The following is a 23790-nucleotide window of genomic DNA, read 5'->3' on the forward strand; positions in this document are numbered from 1 at the left end:
CAGTTGCCCAATGCCAGGAACACACACTCTAGATTCCCACCCCCCCACCCCCAGCAGAGAGCCTGGAGAGAGGAAGAGAAACAAATAGGTCTGTTCCCTCAAATAAAAGCTTCTTGACTGCGTTCCTTTTCCAGCTCTCCCCACCCAGGTATTTACTGCAGCATCAGCATGGGGTGAAGTGTTAATGTTCTTCTTGTTTTAATCTTTCTGAGCTTTCTAGATGAATATATGTTATCACGTGGCCACAGGAATGAACTTAACAAAAATAACTGAAATCTGCACAGACAAACAAGGTGGTCCCCATTAATTCATGGAACTTTGAAGTGTCAGGCATAGCCCTAATGGCTTTAGCCCAAACGTAGCAGAGTTTTCCTGCACAGCGAAGAAGCTAGTCGAGGTGGAAATGACTAGTCAGCTAGACTCAGAATAACTATTTACAGGATTTATTAAAAGGAAAAATAAAACCAGCAGAGTTTCTGCATACAAAACAAAGCAAAATAAATCCTTTCTTTCTCTCTCTCTCTCATAACCATACACAGCACTTCTACTCCTACTCCTAACATACCTAACACCAAACTGTGCTAGCATTCCTAGATAACAGAGTTGAGTGCTGGTCGTTAACCAATCAGAGTAAGTAGTTTCTAGGTCAAGCAGACCTTGGCTTTCTGCCAAGAGTAAATTGACACTGCCTTGAGTTAATTGTGTGAAGCCAGAATCTGTAAGTTCCCATAAGAATCAATTAACAGAAACTGAACATTAATTTCCCTATTTCCCCCTCTCTACTTCCTCCATACATGGTTTGACTCAAAGATACCCTTCTTGAAAACTTGAACAATGGCTGGGTCATATATGAAAGGACCTTCTATTGGTTTTCTATTGAGATAGGCTCATGGACGGATGCCCAAAAACATTGTGAGCAGGAGGGCGCCAGGCTCATTTCTGTGGAAACAAGGGAAGAACAGGTGAGCATCAAAGCTGAGTACAGGAAGGTAGGAGATCTCCTTGAGCCAAAGGCTCCTATCATCACCATCCATTTAAGAAGGCCCTGTCCACCTGTATGCAGCCAAGACAGCAACTCCACCAGTCAAGCCAAGGGGTGGGTGGGGCAGGGAGCAGCTGCTACCATCTGGGACTCACTGAGGTTTCTTGGGGCTGCTGAGCTCTAATAGAATGAAGCTGGCAGTCAGGAAGGAGGTCTTGAAGGAGGTGAAGGAGGAGATACTTGAGGGGCATCTATCCCTTGGCTTGCCGGTAAATTCTTCCTCTGTGAGATGTACTGAGTGCTTAGGAAGAAGGCATCACTCACCACCCTAACCCTCTGGCATGAGAGTATCATGGAGATTACTCTAGAGGAGCTTGCAGGGTATATCCCTCTCCCAGCACCTTAGCCCTGGTAGAGGAGCTACTGGGCTGCTACAGGGCACAGACATGGGTGAGACTCCATCATCATGCCATCAAATATCCCACAAGGAGACTGATTCCAGTGTCTTTGGAGCCAACCAACAAACATGGCGGCAGAAATTGGAGTATTTGCCACACAGGTCACTGTCCTGCTAGGTGGTTCCAAGACCAACTGTTCTATGGCACAGTCATTTACAGCATTTGGAAATTTTAACTCTGTGTCGTGACTGGAAGACATGTGTAGCCAGTCTCGGTGAGGGCAGGTGAAGTTACCCTTCCCTACAATATTTCCTCTTTGGGAAGCTTCCTTGATTCCATCATCATCATAATTGTGATCAGGGGGACAATACCACATCCACTGTACGAAATTATTCTTGGTGATGGGAATACTATGTGTAGTTTTGATCACTGCTTCCTCAATATATGTGGATTGGACCTTCAAATGTGACACCAGCTGCTTTTAAAATGTGTTTTTTTTATGCATGTTGAATTTCTGTCAAGGGCTATAGTCTCCTAGAGAAAAGGACATTGTCTTAAAAGATTTTATTTGTTCTTTCTCCACCCCTTCCCTAGTATTTTATAAACAAGCAAGTAGAAAGACATCAAAAGTTTTTTTGGATTGGAGTCTTTAAAGACAAGGGGAAGAAATGGTCGTGGCTGTCAGGAATGGAGGCTGCAGTCCAGTAAGTTTCTGAAGAAATATTTGTTAACGGCGTGCATTCCAAAAAGTTGCAGGTTCTGTTCACATAATTGATCTGTTCACTCTCTAAATATATTTTGCCATGCACTTTTCTCTGCTACCAAAGATCTGCAGATGTACTCCTCCACATCATTGTCCAGGTGAGAGACTGCTTCTTCTCTCAAGGTTGGAGAGGCAGGAAGGCTGCTCTTCCTGCTTCTCTAACCTATGAATGTGGTGATTCAGAAGAGGGTGAGAGCATCCTTTTCAATGGTTTGTGCTGCTTAGCTCAGCTGCAAAAAGACTTGCAGGAACCTAAACTGAGCAACACTCTCTTTAGGAAAATATTTCTACAGTTATCTGCTAAACAATTTGAATAACTTGCAATCTCAGAACTAAAATAATAGGAGCAGAGGAGGCAAGTGTGTGAGAGAGCGTAGTTCACGTCACTCTCTTGGATAGAATCATAGACACATAGAAATTTAGCGTTGGATGAGACCCCAAGGATCATCTAGTCCAACCCCTGCAAAGCAGGAATCACTGACAGATCCCCAATAGTTTTGGGTTGTTTAAGACAGTTCATGGTTCCCTTTAAGTATCGAACAACTCTTTTCAACCCGTGTTGATGGATTGACAAGGTCAGAGTAAGATCTCACTCATCCACAGCTTGGTAGTAGAACAGCGAGCTCGTCTGGCATTTATTACCAAGACTGGATGAACAGAGGGTCGCTTTCTCCTGGAACAAAACCCAATGGCATTCATCTCCATTGATGCAGCCAATACTAATCACTTAACCTTTTTGGCAAAGGCATTGAGTAAAGTTCACAAAAGGCCATTGGAGTTGGATAATTCCAGCTGGGAACTTAAACCCTGTATGTCAGTGGTTCCCAGTTAGCTAAGTAGTACAGACCCCTTCTTTTTCAAAAGCCAAGACCCATGGGCCCCTCTACCTTTGAACATTTGGATATCTCTTTGGCAGTTTTTGCTATGTGAATGGTGTAATGGAGCCGCTGGGTGGGTGGTCCTTGGACCTCCAATTGGTGAATCACTGCTGTATGTGAACTTAGACTTGATCAAAGGGCAGATCCAACCTGTCAGGTTGGATGATTGGTGAGTGCTAGCAGAGATAAGAGTCTGGGAATCCAGCCATATTTACAGGATTTATTGGTTTCTTGTCGTTATTTACAAGAGCTCTGAAAGTCAGCCTCCATCATGGTGAGTCAGGTGCCTCGACTGAAGAAGCCTTCGGTTTCCCCCAGCATATCCACTTTCTGAGCCCAACCCCCTTCCTTCTTCTGTGACGAGAGTGGCTGGGCCCCGGAAGTGGCTCCCCCCTCTCAGATTCATTGCCTCCTGACAGCCCTTCGTCACCTTCCTCTTCCGAGGAAGAACAGCTGCTAATTAATGGAGGCTTATCTCAGAATTCTCTCCCCCTTCTCTGCCTGCAATTCCCTGACACAACCCAAACATCTCATGGGAGTAAAAACAACGCCTACTACACCATTATTACTGATATCAATTGAATAGATTCATGGAGAGTTAAAAATGGGGGAGTTCTAGAATATATTTACACAGAATTTTAGTGTTCTGTAGTGGGACTTGATTCAATGTACAACTGACACTGGAGAATGCAAGGCCTTACCAGAAGTGACAATAAGCATGGGGCTATCAACTATGGATAATTGATTAGAATATATATATATCATATCATTCCAACCATCTCTATAATGGCTTTGTGGTTATAGATTATATTTTGTATTTCAGTTGTAGACTTAGCTATTTTTGTTTCTGTATAGTGTCACTGCCATCCTTGTGCATAAGGTGAGTGATAGATGTGAGAGGAGGTGGATTATGGCAGATGCAAATCTAACAAAGTTTTTATTTGCTCAGAACAAAAACTACTGTGCTAACTCTGCTACAAGAGAGTAAGGATCTCTCAACACCCAATATTGTCCACAGCAGATCTGAGGAGGATGTGGGTGCATATGAAGAGGAGAGAGGGGCGGTTCTGTTGCAGAAATGGAAATCCTGGCTATAGCAGAAGTACTGCATGGGATACTACACAAAATTGTTAAATAAATTGACTGCAAGTTCTTGTGTGTACCACTGAGCCTTCCACAGTGATACCCTCATTTTTTTGTAGTTTCCTATGAGGAATCACTTCATATCGGAAGAAAATAATCTTGACCCACAGTTGTGGTTTTTTTGTTCTTTTATATGGTTAGAACTCTAAAATCTGGGGAGAAAAATCCATCACGGTTGTGGGTGGATGTGAAGAGAGAAAGAGCTGAACATCTTTTTAATGGTAGAAGACATGGGGAGTGAGTGAGGAAGTAGACTTCCAGTCTTGATTGATCAGTCCTGCTTTTCTTTTCAGCTACTGGAATTACTATGAGCCAAATTATGAAGCGAACCATGACTGTGTTGCTGTGTCCTATGAGTGCTACTATGAAAAATGCTGGATGGCATTCGAATGTGATCTACAAATACACTATATTTGTAAGAAGGTGCCTAATGATACTTGGCTCTAAGAAGACACCGTAAGACGAACGTAACTGGATCCCATGATCACCACACAAAGCCAAAACCAAGAGATCACCCCACGGTTTTAATGCACAATCCACACCCTGCCACCTAGAGTATGGGACTCTCTGGCATCAACCCTCAACACACATCGAAAAGACCTTAATCTGCAAGCTCAAACATAGATGGCTACGAAAATAAAGAATGGAAGGGTCCTGTCATAGCCTGTTTTCTGTTTAATGTCTTTATTTGCAATGTATACCAGTATTTGTTTCCTTACTCTGTGTGTTGATGCTCCATTGCCCCTTCTGATCTCCATGGTCGCTACCTTACAAGGCACATAAGGACAACCATGCATGCCAAGCAATGAGAATGGGGGACAGCGCCTGTGTCATGGTCTGGTTCACGGGCGACCAAAGTCCCAGCAGGGGACATCAGGACCGGGGGCAAGATGGTGGGGTGGGAGCAGGAACGGGGGTCCAGAAGCCAGGAGTCATGAAGCCATGTGGGAACCAATTGACGGAAGCCAGCCGTCATTTTGGGGTGCAAGGCAAAGAAAAACACACACAAAGGCAGCAATATTTTCAGGAGGGTAAAGGCAGCTCCTTCCTCCTCCAATCTTTATTTCCCTTTGTTCCCCCCAGCCGCATGGCTGCATTCCAATGTCTCACGTTACCTCACCCGGTCATGGCTCTAACCCACCCACAAACGATATAGGGTTACACTGCCCAGAGGGGGGAACATAACTCCTTATAAGGTCAATGCATTCCAATACATTGTAAAGCTCAGAGTGCTGGTCAGCTGAGGTCAGGGGGCACCCTGCAATATTACAAGCCTTTACCATGGCTATGACTCCCACAAAGCCAGGGGTCTGAGGATCAAGAAGCAAGGAGTCACGAAGCCAAGGGTCAGGAAGCAAGGAGTCATGAAGCCAGGGGTCTGAGGAGCAAGGAGCAAGGAGCAAGGAGTCAAGAAGTCAAGGGTCCGAGGATCAAGAAACAGAGTCTAGAAGCCAAGGATCAGGAAGCGAGAAGCCAAACACAGCAAGGCAGGAAGCGTGTTGCTGTGGCAAAGAACTGAAGGCAAATGCTGACCTTATAGCCCTTCCCAGCTCTTGCCCCCAGGTGCTGTGAGTTACCAATCGGCCTCACCTGTGAGGCCACATGTTGCCTCTTCAGAACAAACTTAGGAAGGCCCCAGTCCTGCAAAGTCCTATTGGTCACGGGGCCTGGCTCCTACATGCACACCTGACAGCCTGGTGTCCACAACTTTGGCTTCATCACTGGGACATTACGGCGCCCTTACTTAATAATAATAATAATAATAATAATAATAATAATAATAATAATATTTTATTTATATCCCGCCCTCCCCAGCCAAAGCTGGGCTCAGAGTGGCTAACAATAGTAAAATAATTCAGCATTCTAAAATCAATTCATTATAAAATCAGTTCAAATCAAATTGATGGCAACCATTGGGCTAGAGTTCTGTGAAGAATTACCAACGGAGGGGGTCAGGCTGTGCCTTGGCCAAAGGCCTGGTAGAACAGTTCTGTCTTGCAGGCCCTGTGGAAAGATGTCAGGTCCCGCAGGGCCCTACTCTCTTGTGACAGAGCGTTCCACCAGTTCGGGGCCACAGCCGAAAAAGCGCTGGCTCTGGTTGAGGCCAGCCTAATCTCTCTGTGGCCTGGGACCTTCAGGATGTTTTTATTTGAAGACCGTAAGTTCCTCTGTGGGACATACCAGGAGAGGCAGTCCCGTAGGTACAAGGGTCCTAGGCCGTATAGGGCTTTAAAGGTTAAAACCAGCACCTTAAACCTGATTCTGTACTGGGCAACAAACACATTGAACTGCTCCCGATTTCTTCAGAACTTGGCAATGGGCAAGACTGGGGTCCACACCAGTGTAGGCACAGCACTGGCAACATGTGGCGCTGCTTTTATGGCATTCATGGTGGCAGGGGCGCCAACTTGAATAAAATATTACCTGCTCCACCTTGCATAATTGATCACAAGACAGTGCACACACACCATTTGAATGGCAATGCCCATCAAATATTTGTTGGCCCCCTCAAGTATTTTATTGGGTGTGGGCCAAGGGACCTCTGCCCCTAGGAGTTGGCTCCTTTGTACAGTGGCCGTCAACAGAGTTAAATAACATATTAGATTCTGCTGTTCTGAATCACACCTTTACAAGGTGTGAATAGCTTGGTCTGTGTTGACGACTAGCACCCCAGGAGTCTAGCCAGGGACCTCTCCTGTCATGTCTTGCATGATTGATGGCTGGAAGTGGCTGTGGTCGCTTCAATCTGCCCTGCATACCAAGCCAAGGAGAACTGATATTTTAATTCTTTATTTTCAGGGAATAAACTGAACAGGAAGACTGGGAAGTGTCCACTCGGTCTGCTCGGCTCCTCTCAGAAGAGAAGGGAGGGTGGGAAGGTTTGCCCCCTTGTCTCCAGCAGTTTCAAGAGGAGAAGAAGACAGAGCTGAATTGTAGCTGAAGGAAGAAATGCCTAGTTACAAGATAGTGGTGGAGGAGGGGGGAGTGAGGGAGCAGCCTGCAGAGACCTCCCTGGAAAGTTTGGGAGATCCTCCTTCTCCAAGGGCTCGTCAGTCACTCCACCTTCAGGAACAGAGAATGTAGAGGAGTGTGATTCCCGGGACCTCCTGTAGGTTCTCAGGATGTTGTTGGGGATGGAAGAGGTGGTCTTCAGAGCAGACAACATCTCCTTTGCGTGGAGACCTGGATTCTTTGTCTTGCAACCAGAAGACTGATACAAACTTGCTTGCTCTTCTTGTCTTTGATGCTGCCAGGGGAGGAGAGGGTTCTCCACTCCTGACATTCATTGACAAAAGGATATCATTGTAATGGCTTGGGTCTCTCCCACAGACACGAGACAACTCCGCCAGTCAATTATTTCAGATTTATTGCTCAAACAAACCAAAACATGACGGAGCTCAGCTACTCAGCGTCATTCCCCAAGGAAGCAGTTGCTGGGACTGAGCTCCACCCCCTTTTCCTCCAGCAGGAAAACCCCCACAGTCCTTTCCTTTTCAGGCCTCTTGCAAAGTCTCAAGAGCCTACAAGTTTTTGGAGAGGCTACTGCCTGTCTTTCTGTGTCTGAGTCACTGCTTGAGCTGCCTAATCTCTTCCCCCTGTCTGCCAGCGAAGGGACGTAGCTGACAATCATCTTGGTAGTATATATTTATACTTGGTAGTATGTATGATACTTGTGTCTTGTGTCTTTGCTGAGCAGACATGCTAACAATCCTACAGTTAAGGATCGGAATGCACTGAAACGCATAGCACGTTACTTGAAAGGGACTATGCACTACAGACAGATTCACTAATCAGGAGTCTGGAGGTCTTGAGATATTTGCAGATGCAAGTTTTGGAAGTGACACCACGGATGGCAAAAGCACTTCTGGAGTATGCTACATGTACAACCTGTGTCTGTTTGACTGGTCGTGCAAGAAGCAAACAACAGTGAGTTTAAGTTCCTGTGAAGCTGAACTTAAGGCACTTAATGCACTCATATTCACTTTTGGATTGTGAATGGTTGTTGCAGTTGTGTGAAGACATGAAGATTGATGTGAGATGTCCTGTACAGGTTTATCAAGACAACAGGTCATGTTTGTCTTTGCTAATGTCTGAGGGATGTAAGCAAAGAACCAAGTACTTGAGATTAAATTACATTGTGCAAGGGAATGTATCCAGAAGGGACTCATTCAGATGTCCTACATGTCAGGAAAAGAGATTCCTGTAGATCTGTTGTCACAAGTTGTTCCCAGAGAACAGCTTGATGAATATGTATGGCGGTTGCAGTTGTGCTGAAGGATTGCAGCAGTGGGTACATGGAAAGGGGGGGGATGTTGGTATTCCATTCCCCCGCTGTGCAGATGTGTGGGATTGTTATAATCACGTCTGTGTTTTACATTCCAGCACTAATTGTTGGAGTCTTGTGAACGGAAGTTCCGTTCTGTATTGTTTTTTTGTTCTCTCCTCTCCGAAAGCAAGAAGGAGAGGAGCCATGTTTTCCTTTGTCCTGATTGTGTATATAAATAAAGTAGCTTAGTACTCTCACCCCAGAGCCTGGCTTCTGCTGATGCTGTTTCGCTGCTAATGTGTGCTCAGTGTCTCTGGACATGAGTCACAGAATTTCGTCAGGGAAGAAGATTGATGGATCCCAGGAGCGGCACGCAGATGAGAAGAACAGGCTGGCACGTATAATGTCATTTGCCTGGTCGCCCGCCTTGCCTAACGGCAACTACCCCAACATCCTGCTGGCCTGCCTCTACTGTTGGGATTTTAGTTCCCACCAGCTGCGAGGAAGTAGCTACATTGTTTACATCATGTGATGTGACTGAGCGTGAGACAGGAAGTCCGAGTCAGTTCTCAGAGTAACCGGGGTGGAGTTACTGTGTGTGCCTTCCGCTTCTGGACTGAAGCAAAGCCGAGTCGCTGACTCTCATGCTGTACTGCTCAAGGCGAGCAGACATGATTTGTACAGTCAAATAAAGTAGCTGGAAAGACTACGGACTGTCTTCTTTCTTCTGTGATGGATTGCCAGAAGATTGTTAGTGTGTTCCTCTCAGAAGGGAGGGATCGCTTATCACCGGTCTCTCTGGACTAGTGGTGGATTTTTGCCAGAGAGTGACTTCCGGAGAAAGGCCCTCGGAGTGCCTGGGGTGCTGGCAACTCTCCCGGGCGGGCGTTTTTCCAACATCTACCTCCTCCTGCCGCCCACGGTGAACCCCGTGATGGGTGGTTTTCTGATGGGTTGGGTGCATTAATTAACGGGGATCAACCGACATCCTTAGGGGAACCTGTGATTCGATAAGCTACTTCAACTTCCCTAACAGACTTCCGGGTTGGCGCCATCGCCGAATGGCGGACTCCCTCCGAGCTCCGGAGGGAGCCTGCTCGGCAGGGGCTGGGTCTTACCACGCCGGCGATGCGGGGACCCTTAAAACCCACGGCCACGGAGGCCGTGGACATGGTGACTCGGCTGGCACCGTTAGCACCCTCCCGACTCGTGAAGGAGCCTTTTTAAAGGCTACGGATCGGGTGCCGGGGAGAGGCGCGGTGCTTTGAGTCCTCTGCTAGCCCTGCCGAGCGAAGCCGCATGCCATCCGGCGGAGAGCGCTGACTTCTTCCATTGAGAATTCGGACATTTAACAACAACCCGTGAGTAATTTGGAAAACCGGGTTTAAAAGGAGAAAAAAAGGAATTTTTTTCAGATTTGGTACGAGCGGGGGGGGGGGGATCCAAAAAGGAAGTCAGTCCCCCTCCCTACTGTAAACATTCTAAAACAAGGACCGGGCAACCAAGGTCTCGAAAGAACTGTATTTTTGATAAAAACCAAGAATTCCACGATGGGAAACTACAAGAAACTATGCTGGAGGAGAAGAGTGGAGGGAGAAGGAAAACGTAACCCCCCCCCCCCGGGAACCGGGGCGAGTGGAGAGAGAGCCTGGTGAAAAGAGACGGGGACTTTGACAGCTGTCAAAGTAGCTGTCAAAGCCGGAAAAATTTAAAGAGGACTCTGTCTTGAGGACTTTGCTGGTTAAATTTGTTACAATTTGCTAAGATTCGGATACAAAATGGCGAAAATATGGAACAACAACTAGACTTTTGGACTAGAGGAAACAAAGTTATAACAATCCCCCTAGAGGAGTTTCGGGACATTACAAAGATGGTCGTAAGTGGAAAAATACCTTCGGAATTGTACAGGACTGGTTATCTTGTGGGAAAGCTGCAAAACTGAAACAGTATTATGTCTACAGGGGTGTTTACATTAAAGGAGACAATAGAATTCTCTATTGAAGAAAGGAAGGGACTGAATGCAAGTTTTTGTTCCTGAATAACAAAATCCCCTGTAGAGTTACTAAATTTCTGAATTAGAACGTTTTGCAGCGGAACAAGATGAAACTGGACTACAACACGGAAAGAACAATGGGGGGAGCCTTAAAGACCAAAGATTGGAGATTTGAAGTTAAATATTATAAAAATAACTGTAAACTTAAAAAGAAAAAAAAAACTGGCAAGGGATTGGGGGAAAATTCTGATTATGGATCTAAGAATTCCAGGCAGACAACATAGATTGGTGGACAGGGAGAACCCGAACCGGGGAAGGGGGGGGGAGAACTAGAATCCAAAGGCTTGCAACTATTCTTTTTTCTATATACTTTATATCTTCTTATATCTTTATATTGTTTTTTATATATATACTTTGTTGGGTGTTTTTATTAAAAAAAAGGGAATTCGTGGAAGGGAAATGGGGGGGACCTTCGGGAGAGAACTTTTGTTATGTATCAAGGGTAATGATGAGGACTGTATAAGCTTAAATTTGAATATTGGGTTAAACAAACTAAGTTTAAATTAGGAGGGAGAGCTTGTTGAGCCAACGATATGAAAAGGGGAATACGGCAGGGAAGGGGGAGGGGGGGAGTCCCAGAAAGTGGATAATGAAAATAAGGTTTTAAATGCATTCTGTTTTTGGCTTATCTTTACTTTCTGTTTTCTGAAAATTTCAATAAATATGATTTAAAAACAAACAAACAACAACTTCCCTAACAAATCTGAAGTTTACAGTTAAAATGCCCTGGGGAGTTCAGACCAGGCTGATCCTTGTTTAGAAGCTGCAATATTGTAATCCCAGGAGTCTTAAGGGGACGCTGCTGAGTTCTGTGAAAATATATGAGGTTCATCAAAGAGAGCTGTTTGGAATTTAAAAACAGATATTATGATTCAAAAGGGATCCTTACCAAGAGTGGCCACGATCCCATGATTCTCCTCTATGACATTTTTATGCAGAGCTCTCTGGTCAGGATCCAGCAACTCCCACTCCTCGTCTGTGAAACGAACAGCAACATCTTCAAAGCACACTGGACCCTAAAAGAAAAAGGGAAATGTCCTCCTATGAGACAACAATATTGTTCACCACGATGTCTTGATCTACGACATTGTTCCACCCCTTGACCTCTGTCCCCACAAGGCAGCTTCCCCTGACCTGATCTGGATCCACAGCCACTGCTTCCTTTCTGTCCCCAAGAAAAGATGGATGAAGAGGTCTTGCGAGCATCATTCTGTCACCTGCAAGAGGAAAAAGGTAATGGGGAGGCTCAGAGTGCCTGCTTCTCTCACAGGTGAATCAGTGAATCTAAACTATCTCCCCCAACAAAAGATGAAAAGAACCCACAGATGAGTTGGAAAACAAACAGAATGAGACTAAACGGAGAAAAACCACCTTCCTCCTTACCCAGTGGCCTCACTCTGGTGTCCAACGGAGGCCTCTCTGCCTCACAGGAATCTAGGTCCATTTCCACACAGAGATCCTTTCCCTGAAAAAGAAAAAGGATTTGAAAGAGAGAATGGGGAGAAGGATTAAAAAATGAACGTCAGGGCCAACAGCTTCAAGGGTGACAGATCTCATTCCATGGATGCCTTCCCAGGAAAAAAATATGAGCCATCAGTAGAGCATTATGGGATGTTCTCCGTCCTGTTTGGAGCCCCTTGGGAGTATCCAGAGGAAAGTCTCTCTCACCTGCTTTCTCTCCTCTGCCTGACTCAGGAGGAAACCTTCGGCCAAGGCCACTGCCTGGGAACTGGTCTCTGCTCCACAGTCCCTCACCCAGCTCTCCATCTCCAGGGGAAGTACAGCCAGGAACTGCTCCAAGATCACCAGGTCCAGCATCTCAGCTTTCGTGTGCCTTTCCGGCTTCAGCCACTGATGGTCAAGGTGGTAAAGTCGGCTGCAAACCCCTCGGGGTCCTTTGGCCTCGTGGCAGCAGAACTGCCTCAACTGCTGGCTCTGCACCTCTGAGCAGAGGGTGTCCTCCTCACCCAGGATCTTCTGCACAGAGTTTTCCCAGAATCCCTCCCTGCTCCCAGTTTGGTTGGCATGGCCTCTTCCTGTTCCAGGGCCAGCTGGGTCTCGCTCATCCATCTGTGCTCTCAGGAAGCCTCTGAGAGATGGGAAGGAACCCTTTGGTCTTCTGCCAAGTTCTGTCTGTCTTAAGGAGAGGCGCTAGCAAATCCTACAAAGCAAATACATTGTTCAGTTACAAAAGTTGTCTAATATCAGGAGAAGAAAAAGGTTCCCTGAGCAAGCATGGATGAGTCTTGGAGGGAACCAGGGCTGGACTGCACCACAGCCCAAACCATGAGCCATTTTATTTATTTAAATTTCTATAACACTTTATATTTTAAAGATAAATCTCAAAGCGGTTTACAGCATATTAAATCTATGGGGATGATTAGGGAGGCAGGAGAGGATATATTATTTAATGATATTTTTCTTTTCTTTTTTCTTTTTTTAATATAAATTTTTATTAATTTTCCATACATAGAAAAAAAACACAACAAAAACATAAACAGACACAAACAAACATAAAATGGACCTCCCCATACCACCCCTTTTCTGCATCCTTTTTTCTAATTTTTCCAGCAACCCTTTAATCATAGACATATTTTACTCATTTCATAACTTTTAACTTCCTTGACTTATTAATAACAGCTGTAGTTCTTTGTCTCTTATCTCCCTGACCTCCTAATTTTCATCCAAATTACAACAGCTTTTAAGATATGCTTTAAATTTGTTCCAATCTTCTTCCACCGCCTCCTTCCCCCGGTCTCGAATTCTGCCAGTCATCTCTGCCAGTCCCATATAATCAATCACCTTCGTCTGCCATTCTTCCACCGTGGGTAGTTCTTGTGTCTTCCAATACTTTGCTAGAAGAATTCTTGCTGCTGTTGTGGCGTACATAAAAAATGTCTTGTCCTTCCTTGGCACCATTTGGCCCACCATACCCAAGAGAAAAGCTTCTGGTTTCTTAGGGAAGGTTCTCTTAAGAACTTTCTTAATTTCATTATAGATCAATTCCCAGAAAGCCTTAATCTTCGGGCAGGTCCACCAAAGGTGATAGAAGGTTCCCTCCATTTCATTACATTTCCAACATTTGTTATTGGGCAAATGATAAATCTTCGCTAACTTAGCAGGAGTCATATAGATCATTTTCATAATGTTTTCTCTTAAGGCATTACATGCCGTGAATTTAACACCGGTGGTCCATAACTGCTCCCAGTCAGCAAGTTCAATGTCATGTCCAATATCCTGTGCCCATTTAATCATACTGGATTTCACCATTTCATCTTGAGTATTCCACTTCAACAGCAAATTATACATTCTTGACAAATTTTTAGTATTGGGTTCTAACAGTTCTGTTTCTAATTTTGACCTCACCACTTGGAAGCCTTTCTTTCTGTCCTGCTTAAATACTTCATTTATCTGACGGTAATGTAACCAATCTCTCACTTTATCCTTCAATTTCTCAAAACTCTGCAATTTTATTTTTTCACCCTCCTGTTCTAGAATTTCAGAATATTTAGGCCATTTAGAACCCATATTAAGTTTTTTCACCTCTTTAGCTTCCATTGGTGACAACCACCTGGGAGTTTTACTTTCCAATAGATCTTTGTAACGGATCCAAACATTATACAATGCTTTCCTAACCATATGGTTCTTAAAGCCTTTATGCAATTTTACCTTGTCATACCATATATATGCATGCCAACCAAATCTGTTGTCAAACCCTTCTAAGTCCAAAATGATATTTAATGATATTTTTCCTCACTTGCGCTAGCAAGTTCCATATTCTACCAGAGTTCCATACACCCCCCCCCCTTTTTAGATTACGCAGCGATCAGCTTCTTGCTGACTCATCTGACTCTTACTATTAAAAATTCCTTCCTGGTAAAATCCCTTCCAATCCCTCTTAAATGAATAAACACAATAATCCCTCTTAAATGAATAAACACAATAATCTGATTCACGTTAATATGAAAGTAGTTTACTCACAGATTCATTCACGTTCACAGACATATCCCTGAAGGCAGGCTTAGGTTACATAACAACTAGAACTATTCCATAAAGATGTTAGTCCCAAATGACTGCCACTAAGGAGTCACTTTCCCAAACAGACAGCAACATACAAAATGGAGAAGACACACTGATCAGAACATGGAGGCCGAGTGCTCCTCCATGCTAGTACTGTTGAATGGTTTCAACCTGATGTGTATGTCTTTAAGGGGCCAGAGCAAGGGCCAGAGCAGATAACGAGACCCAGTCTTACAGCTGTGAAACATAGCAGGTGCTGCTGAGTTGTGTTAATCAAGCTGTGGCAACAATTGGGTATAGTATATAAGGAGCAGCACCTAGCTCTCCCATTACCCTGGGGGATGGGTTGGTGGTTGGGTCTGGTTTGTTGTTGATGTATTTAGTGTACAAGGAGTTTTTGTTTTTGTTATTAAAACCTTGTTTAAGTTATTTTTGAGTCCCTTTTTAATGCATGGTCTCCCCAGCAAGCTCTCTGCAGCGCTACCATACTGCAAATAGCCAACATCTTTGGTTATGGGCCCAGCTGCTGAGTGGATGACTGCATATTTTTGGACTCTGAGAAAGTTTTGAAAACTCCTTCTCCTGTTTGCGTAGTTCAGTGGGTCTGGAAGAGTTCCAGAATGGCTGACCGGGTTCCAGAAGCTGAGAAGGCTCTGGTCTTCCCACAGCTAACAGATGAGAACTATAGTTTATTGTCTTTTCGGGTGGAGGCGCTTTTGACCTCTAGAGAAGTATGGACCTATGTAACTGATGACCCTCCTGACCCTGTGACTAATGCTTGGTCAAAAGGAGATGCAAAAGCCAGGGCGATAATTAATTTGGCAGTCAGTGACCAGCAAGTAGGCTATATAAGAAATAAGAAAACTGCCAAAGAAATGTGGGACAGTCTTGCAGCAGTGCATGTTAGAAAAGAGTCAGCGTCTGCATTGACGTTTTTCAAGCAGTTGTACCAGACAAAGTTGCAGCCTGGTGGTGATTTGGCAGCACATTGAGACGTCTGGAGGCAATAACCTGATCTCATTTTTTGACAGAATTACAAGCCTGGTAGATGAAGGGAACGCAGTGGATGTAGCCTACCTTGATTTCAGCAAGGCATTTGACAAGGTGCCACATGATATTCTTGTAAAGAAGCTGGTAAAATGCGGTCTTGACTATGCTACCACTCAGTGGATTTGTAACTGGCTGACTGACCGAACCCAAAGGGTGCTCATCAATGGTTCCTCTTCATCCTGGAGAAGAGTGACTAGTGGGGTGCCACAGGGTTCTGTCTTGGGCCCGGTCTTATTCAACATCTTTATCAACGACTTGGATGATGGACTCAAGGGCATCCTGATCAAATTTGCAGATGACACCAAACTGGGAGGGGTGGCTAACACCCCAGAGGACAGGATCACACTTCAAAACGACCTTGACAGATTGGAGAACTGGGCCAAAACAAACAAGATGAATTTTAACAGGGAGAAATGTAAAGTATTGCACTTGTGCAAAAAAAATGAGAGGCACAAATACAAGATGGGGGACACCTGGCTTGAGAGCAGTACATGTGAAAAGGATCTAGGAGTCTTGGTTGACCACAAACTTGACATGAGCCAACAGTGTGACGCGGCAGCTAAAAAAACCAATGCAATTCTGGGCTGCATCAATAGGAGTATAGCATCTAGATCAAGGGAAGTAATAGTGCCACTGTATTCTGCTCTGGTCAGACCTCACCTGGAGTACTGTGTCCAGTTCTGGGCACCACAGTTCAAGAAGGACACTGACAAACTGGAACGTGTCCAGAGGAGGGCAACCAAAATGGTCAAAGGCCTGGAAACGATGCCTTATGAGGAACGGCTAAGGGAGCTGGGCATGTTTAGCCTGGAGAAGAGGAGGTTAAGGGGTGATATGATAGCCATGTTCAAATATATAAAAGGATGTCACATAGAGGAGGGAGAAAGGTTGTTTTCTGCTGCTCCAGAGAAGCGGACACGGAGCAATGGATCCAAACTGCAGGAAAGAAGATTCCACCTAAACATTAGGAAGAACTTCCTGACAGTAAGAGCTGTTCGACAGTGGAATTTGCTGCCAAGGAGTGTGGTGGAGTCTCCTTCTTTGGAGGTCTTTAAGCAGAGGCTTGACAACCATATGTCAGGAGTGCTCTGATGGTGTTTCCTGCTTGGCAGGGGGTTGGACTCGATGGCCCTTGTGGTCTCTTCCAACTCTATGATTCTATGATTCTAACTCTGAGACAGCTTCTTTAAAAGAGCATAACACTTGGTCTCTTGTGATGGGATGCTCTGATTCTGCTCATGACTGTGGCCTGATGGGAAGTCTTGCTTCTAAGCTTCGCTTCTGCACATGATGCTGCACAAACCATTCTAATACTAAGACATTTACTCATCACCTTAGAATGTTCAGTTCACATTGAGTTCAGGAAAAACATTGTACTTTGACCCGTTTTTAATGCATAGTTGATCACATCTAGGGAACGTGATTATTATGCTCCTTTAAGTTTCCTATATCAATCATTAGTAATTGTTTTAAGTCTTATTATATTAATCATTGGTTATAATTTAATTAGGAGGTTTTCATGCCTGTCTAGTTCTGTGCTCCCTTTCCCAGCCTCTAATCTATCGGTGATTAATGCCTATATGCAACCCTTTGCTTTGTACTTGTGTTAACCAATCAGTAACAATCACGTATGTGGCAATGCTGCAATATTCAATAAAAGGGACTCCCCGAGACATGCTCGAGAGATGCCTCCCAGATGACACTCGCTACCTGTCTGTCGTTATTTCAACCCAACATCTGGTGACCCCGACGTGATTGCCAGATCCCTTACGCAGCCAAGCCCCTGTGCTTCACTCGACTGGAAAAGTCTCAGCGTGTTAATTCGTGAGTATGGGGGGGGAATTGACAAAATTCCAAAAAGAGCATGCCAAGGAGCTGCTCCATCTCGTTAGACAGCGGATGGCGGGTGCTCATATTTCTTTGAATGAAATTGAACAATTGTTATGTGAGATTGCTTGCCAATGTCCCTGGTATCCAGAATCAGGGTCTTTAGGGTCAGAGGCTTGGCAAAAGATCGGAAAAACCCTCTTTGCAGAACCGAGGGCACTGATTCATTGTCTGCTCACTTGGCAGAAGTGTGCAGATGCCGTCGCTAGATTAGGACCTCAGGCATCTCAGCCCCCGACGGCACCTGCTCTTTTGCCAGTTGCAGACAATCCTCCACCTTACCCTAAGATTTTACCTCCATCGCAACCATACCAACCCCTCCCTACGCCTCAGCCCACATCCACCCCCCATTCCTCCTTTGCCTGCCCCAGCCCCTGCGTGCTCTTCCACAGGAGCTGTACGCGCCACGCTTTCTCAAGCCAGGCAGCAGGGGCACCTCTCCCTGGAGGAGGAGGCTGGATGGGCTGGGGAAATGCCATCTGCTTTCCCTATCTCCTATACCAGGGGTCTGCAACCCGCGACTCCGGAGCCGCATGCGGCTCTTTTACACCTTTGCCGTGGCTCTGGGGCGGATACTAGCGAGGGGAGGAGGCGCATTGTGCGCCCTGACACTCCCCACTGTGGCGGGCGCTGTACTGGCTGTGACGTCGCATGGGGGCGGTGCGTGCGTTAGTCACGCACCGTCCCGACGTTACCTTCCCTCCCGCTGTCAGATCGTGGCTCCGGAGATATATTTGTTTTAAATGTCGCAATGGTTTTGCGGCTCCCAGGGTTTTTTTCTTCGGAAACGGGTCCAAGTGGCTCTTTTTGTCTTAAAGGTTGCAGACCCCTGTCCTATACCAACCCAGGCACTGCGCAACAACAGATAATGTATGAGGCGCTTCCTTATTCTATTCTGAGAGAATTAAGGAAAGCCATTACTGATTCTGGCCTCAAATCTTCTTATGTGCTGGGGATGCTGGAGGGGATCGCAAATGGTTACACAATGCTACCTCAAGATTGGAAGGATTTGATGCGCATGCTTTTATCTCCTGCTCAGTATGTAGTTTTTGAAAGCGAATTTAAGCATAGCGCAGCAGCTCTGGCTGATCCACAGCATTCAGCCGCTCAACTCTTTGGTGCTGGTCTGTATGATACTATACCAGCACAGGCGCAATTGACACCTTTGCATTTTAGTCGCACCGCGACCTGCGTGCAACACGCCTTTCGGAAAGTCCCTGTCTCAGGGCAGCCACTGAGCTCCTTTGTTAATATTAAGCAACAGCATTCGGAGCCTTACCATCAATTTATAGATAGATTGAAAGAATCAATCGCCAGGCAGATAGATGACCCTACAGCCCAAAATGAATTGATAAAAAATTGGCTTTTAAAAATGCTAACACCGACTGCAAGAAGGCATTGCAGTCAGTTGTACACCGCCCCAAATATGACCTGGCGGATATGATTCAAACCTGTGCCGATATAGGAAGCCAGAGCCATGCGATGTCTTTGCTTGCCGGTGCCATCCAAGCTGGCAATAAGCCAACAGGCAACTGCTTCAACTGTAAGCGCCCAGGTCATTTTGCTAAACAATGCAGAGCCCCTGGCGGAGGAGCAAACAGGAATGGTGATGGCAACAGGGCTAAGCCTTCCAAAAAATGCCCAAAATGCGGTAAAGGCTATCATTGGACAAATCAGTGCCGGAGTTTGGGAAACGCCATGGTGGCCCCACTCTCAGGCCAGGAGAAATAGAGAGCCCTTTGCCGTCAATTACCACCATTGAAAGTTTTCCTAAGGAAACACCCTCTGATTTCACCATTGATTTAATTAATCAGGAAACCAAAGACGCTGTTTTACCTGGTGAAATTGTGCTCATGCCCACACAATTGGCAGGCCCACTACCACCTAAGGTCGCAGGCTTAATTTTACCCAAATTCTCTGCGGCCAAGGACGGAATCATGGTTATTCCAGGAGTCCTAGATCCTGACTATGTGGGCACAATCATGGTTCAACTTTGGAGCCATATGCCCATGCAGTTAAAAAAGGGTGAGTCTTGGGTGCATTTGGTAGTGCTCCCTTCTCATCCTACGGCTTCTATTATGGATAGTAATTTGCACCAGCTTTCTCCTCTCTCTCCGCAGCTATTAGCTGTAATCCAGAGGATCGGTGAACAGAAACTTCTTCGTAAGTATAAAATCAATGGCAAAGTTCTGGAAGGATTGATTGACACAGGCGCAGACATTTCTGTCATTTCCAGTAATTGCTGGGACCCCACGTGGCCCCTTCAGTCTGCCTCTGCAGTTTGGGGTGTGGGTGGACTTCAAACCTCTTCTAAAAGCGTACAGTGGCTGCCTGTTTCTCTATCCGATAGCTCTGAAACCATTGCATACATCCAGCCCTGTGTGCTGAAAATCCACCTTAATTTGTGGGGCAGAGACCTGCTGCAACAATTACAAGCTACCATTCAATTATATTCCAGCAAATATTAGCATGACACACCTTGCTGCTTAAGCCGCTTGTCTATCATTTTACCCAAAAAGCATCATTTGTCCCGGTCTCGATATCGCCGCTCTGTGGAATTGACTAATGATTGTGATGATTCTGTTTCTCTCCCTAGCAGATCTGAATATATTTCTCTAGCTGTCTCTCTCTTAGGAGTCCCTGGATTGGCTGTACGGAATAGCAGGAATATTAACTCTTTAGCTTGCTCCGCAGCAAAAGCACTGAACTTTACCTCACAAGCTCTTCACCTTTTGAATAAAGAACAGAGTGAACTCCAGCATGGACTCTTACAGAATCGTGCCGCGATAGATTATTTGCTAATGCTTCATCATTATGGTTGTGAACAAGTGGATGACATGTGTTGTTTCAATATTACTGACAATTCCAAAGCTATTCAAAAGCAAATCTCCCATTTGCAAAATCTCACACATCACATCAAACAGGACGTTGGACTTTCTGGCCTCTGGGATTCATTTACCCGGTGGCTCACTGCCTGGTTGCCAAATTTGAATTGGCTTCGCATTCTTTTTCAATATGCTATTATCATAGTATGTATATTAATTTTGCTATGTTGTTTCATCCAATGCATCCCTGGTCTCATACGCCTTTGGTCTCAGTGTTTTCATCCTCCTCAGCCACCTAATAAAGTCATTGCTGCCTACTTTGCGAAGTGGCAGCACCAACAGTAAACATTAGGGAGATGTGGACGGACTTATTTCGGGCATGCGCTCGCAAACCACGTATCCCGAAGTATTATTGTCCCACTCAACTTTAAATAAAAAAAGAAAGGGGGAGATGATGGGATGCTCTGGTTCTGCTCATGACTGTGGCCTGATGGGAAGTCTTGCTTCTAAGCTTCGCTTCTGCACATGATGCTGCACAAACTGTTCTAATACTAAGACATTTACTCATCACCTTAGAATGTTCAGTTCATATTGAGTTCAGGAAAAACATTGTACTTTGACCCCTTCTTAATGCATAGTTGATCACATGTACGGAATGTGATTGTTATGCTCCTTTAAGTTTCCTATATCAATCATTAGTAATTGTTTTAAGTCTTATTATATTAATCATTGGTTATAATTTAATTAGGAGGTTTTCATGCCTGTCTAGTTCTGTGCTCCCTTTCCCAGCCTCTAATCTATCGGTGATTAATGCCTATATGCAACCCTTTGCTTTGTACTTGTGTTAACCAATCAGCAACAATCACGTATGTGGCAATGCTGCAATATTCAATAAAAGGGACTCCCCGAGACATGCTCGAGAGATGCCTCCCAGATGACACTCGCTACTTGTCTGTCGTTATTTCAACCCAACAGTCTTTAGCTTTTTCAATTACTTCGGAGTTCTCAAAAAGATTTTCATTCATCCTCCATCTATATATACTTTGCACTTTACCTTTTATTTCTAAGACTATGGGGTTATGGTCTGCTAGAGTTCTTGGCTGTATTTCACATTTTGAAATTCTTGGAGTTAGGTACCTTGAGGTCCAGACCTGATCTATCCTCACCCAACTCTGGTGAGGTTCCGAAAAGAATGTAAATTGCTTTGTACTTGGATGTTTATCTCTCCAAACATCTATTAAGTCCAGATTTTCCACCAAATTGAACAAGGACCTTGGTAATTTCCCTTGATTACCTTTCTTCTTCTTTGTTAGCCTGTCCAATTCTGACTGTACCACTCCATTGAAATCTAATAAAATTATTTTTTGATCCTCTATTTCAATCAATCTCTCTTCCAATTTCCTATAAAACTCTGCCTTATTTGTATTTGGCGCATAAATGGCAACCACATTAAGTTTTTCACCCTGATGATCGATTTGTACCCCCAATATTCTCCCTTCCTCATCCTTACAAATTAATTTAGGTTCCCATTTTTCTTTGACATAGAGTACCACCCCTCTTTTTTTACTCACATCAGAATCAATAAATTCCACCCCTAACCTTTTATTTTTCAAAATATATTTGTGCTTTTTGGCAATATGAGTTTCTTGTAAACGAATTATGTCGAGATTTTTTTTCTTCAATACATTTTCAATTTTATTCCTCTTAGATTTCTCATTTAAACCATTCACATTCCAGGTTATTAATTTCAACGTCATTATTATTTAACCGAATTAACCGTAGTAACAAATTAAATTTGAGTGGTTCTGTCGCCTATGTCCTCCTCCTCCTCTTCTCCCACTTCTCTTTCTTCTGTTTCCTCCTCCTCTTCTTTTCCTCTTCTTTCTTTCTCTTCCTCTCTCTCCCTTTTCCTTCTTCTCTCCTCTAAATCTGAATCCCTTTCTCCAAATTTATCCTCTACCTTTCCAAGCTCCTTCTCGTATCTCCTTGAAAATTTCCTCACCTCTTGAATGTCCGTCAACCTGAATCTTTTATTTTTGTAATAAAAGGAGATCCCTTCCGGGAACTCCCACCTGTGTTGTATACCGTTTCTTTTCAAAACACTCACTAGTTGTTTATAGCCATCTCTCTTACATAAAAATCTGGTAGGAATTTCTTTGAAGATAATAATCGGCCTGCCATCAATTATCAACTTTTTTTGGTAACTTGTTTTCAGTATCGCATTCCTCATATCTAACAAGTTAAATATCACTAGACAATCTCCTGGTAGTTTCTTTGATTTAGCTTGTAAAGATCTTACTTTTATTCTAAATGCGTTTTCCACTGTATATTCAACTTCTTCTTCTTTCATGTCCAGCCAACTTGCCAGCTCTTTGATCATTTTAACTTTGATGTTCTCATTCATTTCTTCTCCTACTCCTCTAAATTTTACATTCATTTGCTTCTGCCTCATCTCCAACATGGCTAGACTGTCCCATACTTGGTCCTGACTTTTATTCAGGTCTCCTAACTCCTCTTTAATCTTATCTGTCTCTCTCTTGTTCTCCTTCCTTTTGGATTCTTTTAGTTGACTCTTCTATTGTCTTTGATCTAACTGTCAAGTCTTTGATTTTGTTTGAGAGTTCTCCTACTGCCCCTTCTATTTTTTTATCTAGCATTTCCTACACTTCTCCTAACTTCTTCTCCATATGTTGTTCACTTTGCTTAAATTCTTCCTTTATCTTCAACCACAAAATGTCCAAATCTTTAATTTCTTCTTGTTGGGATATTTTCCTTTCCCCCGGTGTTCCCCCTATCTTTTTGCCATTCTTTCCTGCCATTTTAAATCAATTTTCAAAATCTTTCAAAATTTCTGAATATTTTTGAAATTTTTCATAATTTTTCATAATTTTTCATAATCACTCAATTTCACCCCTAGGGGGCGTACAATCCCCCTCTAATGCCTTTTATATATGAAAGAAACCTATTGTCTATTATACCACAAGATGTCTCTCTTCAACTTCTTTCCCCAACACAATATTCATATACTTTTTTCTCAATTTCCTTAAATATCTCCACCAATTAACCAATTCTTGTGATTAAGCAAATTGATATAGATCAATACAGATTAATACACTTCCATCAACACATTTTTGGTAACCAGCAAATCAGTTAATCAAATAAATCAAATAAATCAATTTCAGTACTCTCACTCCAATTAATACAATTAATAATTTTCAACAATAGGGGTTTATAAGGTCTACTTAAGTTAATTCGCTTATAACTGATTTAGCTGAAATCCTCTTTTAGCCCCGTTTTCTTATCTTTTGATGTTTTAATTCAGTTAAGCAATAATTTTAAGCCACACGGGAAGCAGAGAGAGAGACATCCCATTACACAACAAAAGAGAAGCTAGTTAAAGCATCAATGACACACTGGTCAATAGATATAGGACACAATACAAGCCTAAGCCTCTGCAAGAAACTCTGGAAAAGAGATTTGAAAGAGGAGGGAGGGTGGGGAGTTTTGCCCCTTGTCTCCAGCAG

At 44.1% G+C, this 23790-nt stretch overlaps 2 protein-coding genes across 7 annotated transcripts in view; one reads left to right on the forward strand and one right to left on the reverse strand.

Moving 5' to 3' along the window:
- LOC310705069 (uncharacterized protein) overlaps positions 1 to 23790 on the reverse strand; it is an 86215-nt gene that overhangs the window by 22070 nt on the left and 40355 nt on the right. The window lies entirely within an intron of this gene.
- LOC310705325 (CD209 antigen-like protein D) overlaps positions 1 to 23790 on the forward strand; it is a 165355-nt gene that overhangs the window by 8807 nt on the left and 132758 nt on the right. For 3 of the 6 annotated variants that reach the window (XM_083499970.1, XM_083499972.1, XM_083499971.1), the window contains 3 exons: positions 811 to 962; positions 1975 to 2084; positions 4458 to 4831. The exons of 2 other annotated variants lie outside the window; for them this stretch is intronic. In XM_083499970.1, coding sequence (XP_083356096.1) covers positions 811 to 962; positions 1975 to 2084; positions 4458 to 4611 — 416 coding nt within the window. In that variant the 3' untranslated portion in view covers positions 4612 to 4831. Of the gene's footprint in view, positions 1 to 810; positions 963 to 1974; positions 2085 to 4457; positions 4832 to 23790 lie in introns of those variants that run through there. One more of the 6 variants, XM_083499976.1, reaches the window with a different exon arrangement.

The sequence above is a fragment of the Podarcis liolepis genome, assembly GCF_965112155.1.
Source record: "Podarcis liolepis genome assembly, chromosome: 4".
Classification (NCBI taxonomy): Eukaryota; Metazoa; Chordata; class Lepidosauria; order Squamata; family Lacertidae; genus Podarcis; species Podarcis liolepis.